Source organism: Trachymyrmex cornetzi, unplaced genomic scaffold (assembly GCF_001594075.2).
Source record: "Trachymyrmex cornetzi isolate Tcor2-1 unplaced genomic scaffold, Tcor1.1 scaffold112, whole genome shotgun sequence".
Taxonomy (NCBI): domain Eukaryota; kingdom Metazoa; phylum Arthropoda; class Insecta; order Hymenoptera; family Formicidae; genus Trachymyrmex; species Trachymyrmex cornetzi.
Window position 1 is genome coordinate 461,500 of NW_017295676.1, and position 9,187 is coordinate 470,686.

The following is a 9,187-nucleotide window of genomic DNA, read 5'->3' on the forward strand; positions in this document are numbered from 1 at the left end:
TGAGTTCTACAAGTGGGGGGCTAAGTTCACGCCTGTACATCGTTTTTTTAATATTTTCGGTTATAATTTCGACTACCAATCATCGGGAATGGACTACCAAACATCTGTAAGCGACCACCAAACGAATGCTTACAGAGATTATTGTACGTGCAGTCTGCAAAGCCGAATTTTACAAGTGGGGGGGCTAACTTCACGCTTCGCGTTCGTCTCTTTTTGATATTATTCGTTATATCTTTGACTACCAAACGTCCGGAATGGACTACCAAACACCACCAAACGACCACCAAACGAATGGTAATGGTCATTTTTAGATTTTTATTAGTGGAGGGGCGAACTTCACACAGCTTAATTATATAATAATAAAAAATGATGATTCTATTGCGCATGTTAATTTCCTAGGACAGCATTAATAAGAGGTTTAATTTAACAGATGGCCATTACCTCTCGATATTTTAACTCGCTGGAGAGCTTCGTCGACATCGCTCTGAAATATTGATGTCGGGTCGAGAAACCGACGTGCCTCCTGTATCAATAAGTTGCATATCTGCCGAAGCATGATGATGAGTTTGCTAGAGCTTTGATAACTCTTGCACTTTGCCCACGCTAATCCGAGCGAATGTATCAGAGTTGCCATCAGCGGCTTAGCTTCGGCAAAGTCGACCTCTTCTACGGTCTTGAAGCACTTCGCCAGAGGCGTTAGGTACAACGATATATCCTTCGCTTCGGCCAACGAGGAGACAACATTATCAAACAACGTACGAAAACAAGGAAAATACGCACTGTCAGTTTTCTCAAGAATTGTCGCCATCTTTTTCACACGATCCTCTTGCAATTGATCATAGATGTATCTGCAAAAAATGCGCGCGATAATAAATATTTTTATATGATATACCGTAAAAAAAAATGTTTATTTGATTGTCTTATAAAAGTGCCGCATGAAAAATACATCATCTATTATTTGATACCTTAAATTTGCCAATCTGGTAGACCAATATTCTAGTTCAACATTGGGTGTCGGATTTTGTCCGTTATCAAACGCAACGCTGGATTCATGAGTGACCACATCGTTCACTAAATAAGCCCACTTTATCACCACACCTTCTATAGCACTTTTTAGATATAAATCAACCGCTTGCGGTCCTTCTACAGAAACCAATCTTTCGACTTCCGTCACTTTTTCGAGACCAGCTGGCATCGGTAGTACCGTTCGTCCATTTACCTGACCTTTTACCTGTTTATTCAAATATAAAATATTTTCTATTATTTTTGTTTTATTTGAAAAAAAATTAAAAAGGTTTAACTATTGATTTCTTATTACCTGATACAATGTGCCACGAAGAGCATGCACATGTTTACATATATCATGAATCGCTATTTCCGGCAAGTCTTTATGATTTTCCGGCTTGGTGAGAAGAGGAGCGACGATATTATCCACTAACGTAGCCAATTGATCAACAATCCGATGGGATAGATCTCCCATGATTAACATGGTCGAACATGTTTCCTTGTCTTTCGGTAGTGGCGCTTGTGTTACTTTGACTGCGTAAACTCCTGTAACAATAACATAAATTTTCTTTATTTTCTTAATATAAATGCTTATAATATATTTACGTCAAAAATAAATCGGCATTGAAATGGAATAGAAAATTCTTAGTACGATATTTAATCCGGGAATAGGCGCGTCTCGAAACTAACGTTAGTATAGACGCGTTCTGGTCATTTTGACCGAAATATATTTTCGCACATATATGTGTTAAACTAGAATACATATATGATTATAATTATTATAAGTAATAATTAATAATAAAATGAGACTACAAACACTAATTACACTAACGTAAGTAAGTTTACATACTTATTGCGTACCGGGACAGACATGTTCCGACTCGGCTTGGATGTTGCATCATCCCTAATTTTTGTCAAGCTGCTGAGCTTTTTTGTGATTGTTTCTTTTTTTTGACTTGTTACCTGCATTTTCAAACTAGTTTATGGCCAGATCGCTGGGCTGGCTGCGAGAATCAATAAAAGAAGAAAAAAAAAAGACTAACACGTAAATGCGCACGCTACTGTCTTTTAGACCGACCGTTAGAAATCAAATTTTATGTAGATATAAGCGTGTTTATGTCATCTATTTTCGCATACTAAACGAAAAAACATTAAAAAACATTTACGTAAAGATAAAAATATAATAGTGCCAATAAATTGAAAGATATAAATAGAAAACGGAAGTATATGGCAAAATAACCATAACGCGACCACTCCCGGGTTAATTACTGTTAAAATATAATTTCTAATTATTATAAGTTTTGATACACACACACACACACACACACACACACACACACACACAATAAATTACAGTCATAAAAAACTCACCCTTTGCTCTCTGACACGGTATGGGAAAACTGGATGACGCCACTAATTGCGCATTTGGTGTTAAAACGACAAAAAGAGCGATTGGTAACGGCTTATCCAAAAAATCCAACACCACGTTCCGATATTCTTCTGTCAGTAATAATCTTCCCCATTTTTCTGGCTTTAATTTCAAACTCTTCTGCACGAAACCGCCAATATATTCAAGTCGATAGTCAGCTGGTGCTTCCGGAGTAGTCATTTCTGTTCACAATATCAAAAGACATTTGCATATTTTTTTCTATTATATAGAAAGTTTAATATAATTTTTAAATAATAATATTTATTTATAAAGCAAATATATTACATCTTGGTAGATGTACGTGTGTCTATCTGTCAATTATATTTATCGATTATAAATGGAATAAAAAGAATATTAAATATGTTGATACACAATTTCTAGACGGGTTTTATTAACAATTTATCAATTATGTAATAGCAACTCGAAGAATAAATGACCAAACGACGCTCTGCGTCGAAAACTTTAGCGACGCTTCTTACAAATTCACGAGGACGAGCGATCGTAAATGCGAAATTTTGCTGACGCAGAATATTATGCTTCGTAAATAGCTGTCGTGCAAACGGGTCAGGAAACCAGGTACGAACTGAATCAGTGAAAAGCAGTTTGGCATTGGACTATCGTGTCTCTCCCAAGTTGGAACCTCGCTCGCTCGTTGGCCCCCTGTTGTCGCGGAACGCACGTAATATGCTGAAAACAACTGACATTGCACGCGATGTCCGCCTTCCGCGCAGCGGCAGGTACGATCTCATTCCTTTTGCGAAGTTTCCTCAGACTCGCGCAGCTCGAGTCTTCCGGTCGCTAGCGTGACGTTATTTCGGCTCCTTCTACCCACGGCCTTGCAACGATGTGGATTTTCGTTACAACCGTAAGTTTCCAAACATGTTCATGAATATTAGCACGTTGTAAAACGAAGTTAGCAACTTTCATTGCTCGTCACGCGTTCAGCGAAGTCTTTTACATGGAAGACGACTTTGGTATCGCATTGAAAGAGCAATTTTGCTGAAGAATCTAAAATTTAGCTAGATACAAATCTGAAAAATAATTTTGTTCCACCACTAAAATAATTAGGTAAGACGACAAAATTGGTTGTTAGAATATCAAAACATTTTGCAGTATTACTCATCATGCTTAAGATTTCTGCAAAACTCTATTGATGTTCCAACAAAATCATTTTTTAGATCTGTATTTAGCCAAATTTTTAGATTATTCAGTAAAATTACTGTTTTAGTGCAGACAATTTTTTTCGTTGGCCTGTTTGTTTGAATATTTGCAAAGTTTTATAAAATACCATCAAATTTAAACTGCGATGTTGTAACATAAGATTTCTGTATATTGTAGAAAGTACAAACTATATTGTTTCGATTGACGTCTATTGCCTTCCAAAGAAAGTTTTATATGAAAGTTATAGTGAAGGTGTGCAGAGTATGTGACGAGAAAAATGAGGAATATAGTTATGTTTTACAAAGTTAGTTTTATCTTCTGCCACAAATATGAACATAAATTTTAATCAATATCATGAATCTAAGACGCACGTCACGGAAAGTTCTACTTAATGCAAAATAGGATCGTTTGAAATGTCACTCTGTACCGTGCACCATTTTCGCGCACAAAGAAAAGAATAGACTTGAATGTTTCAATCGATTAGTCGTAAAATCTCCATGTTAAAAAAAAATAATTTTTACTTTATCTTGTGCGTATTTAGTTACACTTTTTCTGCAGCAGTTACTTTATTAATTAATTCGCGACTTCGGTCTTCTTTTTCTTTTTACTTCCCGTGTAGAAAAATTTCAAGGAAAAACTTGTCACTAACCAGAAACTGGATAATTTTTCTTGGATAGGATTAATTAAACAGTAACTATTCAAAACTTGTCCAGAAAATACTGACTATTGTTTGATGGCCAGTTACCATAAACTATGCACGAAAAAATAGTAATAAAATACTAGGCAGTTTCTGTCCAGTAAAAATTCTGAAAATACTAGACAGTATTTCATGAGCAGTTTTTGGTCAAAAACTAAACAAGAAAAATGCTAAGTAAATGCTATCCAGCTTCTGTCCAGTAAAAATTCTGAAAATACTAGGCAGTATTTCATGAGCAGTTTTTGGTCAGGAACTAAACAAGAAAAATGATAAGTAAATACTGTCCAGTTTCTGTCTAGTAAAAATTTTGAAAATACTAGGCAATGTTTCATGAGCAGTTTTTGGTCAGGAACTAAACAAGAAAAATGATAAGTAAATGCTGTCCAGTTTCTGTCCAGTAAAAATTCTGAAAATACTAGGCAGTATTTCATGAGCAGTTTTAATCACAAACTAGATAAGAATCAACAGTAAGTATAAACTATATTATATATGTATATTAGAAATTAAAAGCAAAAAAAATATTATTGTTTACTGTTTATAGGGAGAAAGTGATTAACATTTGTTGACTATGTATGTTTCTTCTGCTTTTTTTCTTATCACTAATAAATTCAATTAATGTATAACTTTTTATTTTAGAAATTCTGTTTTATTAATATTTACTGAAAATTATTCACAATTATGACTAACAGTCGAAGTATCGAGTTTTTCTGTTACCATAGTAAGGAAATAAATATACTATAGTAATAGAAAAACTCGATTCTCTTCGACTGTCAGTCATAATTAAAACGCAAAACGTGAAATTGTAAATATTTAAACAATTTAAGTAAAATGGATGTACGTTTATCAGCAAGAAGAGAACGAAAAAGAAAATATAAATATATAAAAACAGCTGTTAAGAAAGATATGCGTAACTTATATATTACATGTAAATATTTCCTAATATCTCGTAATATCTAATTTTTAATTTGTATATAACACATCAAATTCGTAAAGAGTTTAATATATTACTTTAATTTAATTATATTAATTTAATTATTATTATATTTCTATAAAAATTGCTTGGGAATTGGTTAGAAACTAGTTAAGAATAGGTTAAAATTATTTAGAATTTTCTCAGAAAAAATTAGTTAGAATTAGTCATAAATTGATTAGAAAACGACTAAAAAATTTATTATAAAACTAGTTAAAAACTGATCAGAAACTAGCCATAAACTGCTTTGAAAATGGTTGTCAACTTAAAAACTGTTCAAAAATTAAAAAAATTAAGAAACTAGATAGAAACTCTTTAAAAAATAATCAAAAAGTGGTCAGATATCAGTCAAAATCTTGTTAGAAATTGACTAGTTTTACTGTCCAGTTATTGGAAAAGCAAGCGTCGCCCAAACTTGTCAGTTTTTGGCCAGCCAAACTAGCCAGAAACTAGCTAGTAACCAGAATTCCTGGCCAATTTCTGACTAATTTTTGGTTTGTTTCCTACTTGGGGGTTACTATAAAATTCGCTTCCACATTTTCGAGAAACGCAAGATAGGAATTTTTCCAAGAGATACGTACACGAGGGGGTAACTACTTAATGTAATCGTGGGACAGAGTCCTCGAAATCGTTATAAAATTCATACGAAATCTCTGTGTATAATCCGATAATTACATATGCAACCACGATAAATCATTGTATAATATCAAATAAATTCGTATATTTTACCAAATGACTTCATATGTAGTGAAAAAAATTATTTGTAATCAGATAAAATCATATGATGTCACGTAATCTGTGGGACAATATTTCAGCTAGTGGTTACCCCCTCGTACGTACATGACACTTTTAAATATTTTTCGCGCGCCTTTTCTGGAGCGTTAAGAAATTAAATGTACGATGATAAACGTGAACATTTTTAATTTTACAGACATTAGAGAAATTTGCATCAAAAAGGGTGTAAAATGTTGTTGCACATGTTGCATTTCTCAAAACTCAGTTGAATAAGCCCAGCGTCGTTGTAACATTCAAAATGAGCGTATTAAAATGGCTCCGGTTGTGTCCGATCGAGCACGCCACTCGCGTTATAAGGGTGAAGAGAATTTCTCTTTCATCGTTTTAATCCTAGTACACGCACGTGCACGCACACGAGTTACCCTACGGAGAGCGTGTACGCGCGCATCTACAAAGGGCCCCGGTGCTTTTCATTTCGCAGATACTCGCCCTTCTTCAAATTAGGAAAAAAAAGGGACGAGCACATCCTCCCCCCGTACTCTGGCCCACCATATCAAATTACTCCGCCTCTTTTCCACCTTTTTATCCACCGCTTGCGCGTTCCTCTTGCACCCTTCGCCTCGTGCATGGGGGTGCGCGAGAAAAAAATTCGCCCCCTCTGGGCCACGGAAATTGGAACAGCACAGACCAGCATCCGGAACGAAGATGGTTAATACGCTGTAACAATATGTAAAAGCTTTCTCATATAGTCTTTGTACGGAGTACGATGTCACCATTTACGAGATCTATACGCAAGAGAGTGTGAACAAAGTTCTGAAAAAAAAAATTCAAGATGATGTGACATTATATGATATTCGGAAGTGATTTAATTGTCTCTTCAAGATTCGTTTCGTTTAAGGTAGTTATATCCCAACTATGCGAGTCAACGACAGACTCAACATGTCTCTAAATTTTAAGCAAATATATCGCTATGTAAAATCTAAAAAAAATAATAAAACGAAGTATTTTATATACTTACAAAATATTAAATCATAATAAAATAAATTAATTTAAGAAAAAAAGGAAACCTCCGTATTAAGTAGTAAATAAGAGGAATTAAATTGCGGCAACATCGCATTTTTGCGAGCAGACGCTTACCTATATAGGCACATGTTATCTGTCAAGATATTTATACGAAAGAAAAAAATGTCCGCACAATTGCGTTATAAAGGGTATATCAAAAGTACAATTTTAGCAAAAAAAAAAAAGTGTAAAGTGACTCTCGCGAAGAAACGACCAGAATACGAAAGACAACCTCTTTGTCGGTTCTCGAAAGTGCGATGTTGCCATATCTAATAGACGTCCTCAATTTTCGAGAAAATGTATAAAATCAAGATTTTTTATTGACTCAAACTTTAATATCATGCGATAAATATTTACGGTATTGTTACATGAGTTCTCACAACAATGTTATTTCCTTAAGATATTCTAATTTGATCAGATTGATCCCATTCTGATCCAAAACATTAAATCGTCCATATGATTACCTCAGGACATTTGTAATTATCATTGTACTAATATAAAACATCACTAGGATATTCTATTTTGATCCGATAAAATTTTGATCACTTATATTAATAAATTGCATTTTTCAACTTTCGACACATATATGTCATATACATTTATGTATTTTACGTATATTATAGAGACATACCTTTGCAATTTAAATAATTAAATTGCAAAGATATGTCAGAGTATGCTTATGAAGCTTCTGAAAATACTTTTTTTGAATAGTTATTCATAGTTAGTTTAATTAGGAAAATGGAAAATTTTCATTAAAACAGTACTTACAATCGATAGAACCGATTTTATAAAATATATCGAAAACTCCTTTTGCTTCGTCATGGGTTAATAATTAACCCATTTAACACCTATTTAAAGTAATTATGTACAACAAAAAACAAAATAAGCTATAGCTGCAACTGTCAAATTAATAACATATAAAAGTAAATATGATTAAATTCTTTCCGAAACAAAGGATAGTTTTCAGTATGCTATGTGGGATATTTAAAATTTTTGGAATGTTTACATAAATATCCCACATAGCATACTGAAAACTATCCTTTGTTTCGGAAAGAATTTAATCATATTTACTTTTATATGTTATTAATTTGACAGTTGCAGCTATAGCTTATTTTGTTTTTTGTTGTACATGATTACTTTAAATAGGTGTTAAATGGGTTAATTATTAACCCATGACGAAGCAAAAGGAGTTTTCGATATATTTTATAAAATCGGTTCTATCGATTGTAAGTACTGTTTTAATGAAAATTTTCCATTTTCCTAATTAAACTAACTATGAATAACTCTATTCAAAAAAAGTATTTTCAAAAGCTTCATAAGCATACTCTGATCAAGCTAAGAGTTTTTCTTCTTCTTCCTTAATTATTGGCTCTCGCCTCCCGAAATAGTAAGCAGAGGCGATACGGCCAGATCACGTCTTATGAGATACAAAGATGAATTACATCAAGCTAAGAGTAAGTGACGAACTCCATTCGCAATATTCGCATATGCCTCTTTATAAGTATCCGCGTCATTTTCTCCTTACGAAAAACGAGTCCATCCCGCGGCGATATCGCGTATATATACAAAGACAAGGTATGCAAAAACACATCTTACAATAGTCACCTCACAGGTGATGTGGAAAGGTATTGTACCTTCTGGAGACACTGGTAGTGTCTCAGCGCTAAGCTACGCGCAACGATACATAATTATACGACATATCTTTATTTATAGAATAGGAATGTTGGTGTTATTGCCTACTATGTCAGTTTTGGAGCCCATTTTGTCAGACGCTCATTTTTGCATAACTTACGAAAAACTTAATTATTGCAAAATTGCAAACAGTATTATAAAAATTGCTTATACTAACTGATAGAAGATACTTTTTACTTTGTATTTATGTTTTTGAAGTTGTATTTTTACCTTTTGTTTAAGAAAATTGTCTAAAAGTAGTATGTCGGTATCGGTGACCTTCCTCTAATAGTTTAAAATTAAGGAATAATGAATAAATTAACAATAGAAAATTTTATGTTAATAGAAATAAATTATTTAATAAAAAACATGTCTCAATAATAATTTGGCTTAAGATGTATATTTCTGGTATAGGGACGCTCCTGAGCCACAACGTCGCGCGCGCGATCGGCAGTTA

The 9,187-nt window shown here is 33.5% G+C and overlaps 1 protein-coding gene across 2 annotated transcripts in view; it reads right to left on the reverse strand.

Annotated features, from left to right (window-relative positions):
* Dhc93AB (Dynein heavy chain at 93AB) overlaps positions 1–2,614 on the reverse strand; it is a 27,922-nt gene extending 25,308 nt beyond the window's left edge. For both annotated transcript variants that reach the window (XM_018511715.1, XM_018511724.1), the window contains exons 1-4: positions 2,377–2,614; positions 1,319–1,551; positions 966–1,231; positions 442–848 (exon numbers count right to left, since the gene is read on the reverse strand). In XM_018511715.1, the coding sequence (XP_018367217.1) occupies positions 442–848; positions 966–1,231; positions 1,319–1,551; positions 2,377–2,614 (1,144 nt within the window). The remainder of the gene's footprint in view (positions 1–441; positions 849–965; positions 1,232–1,318; positions 1,552–2,376) is intronic.
* Between the last annotated feature and the right edge of the window lie 6,573 nt (positions 2,615–9,187).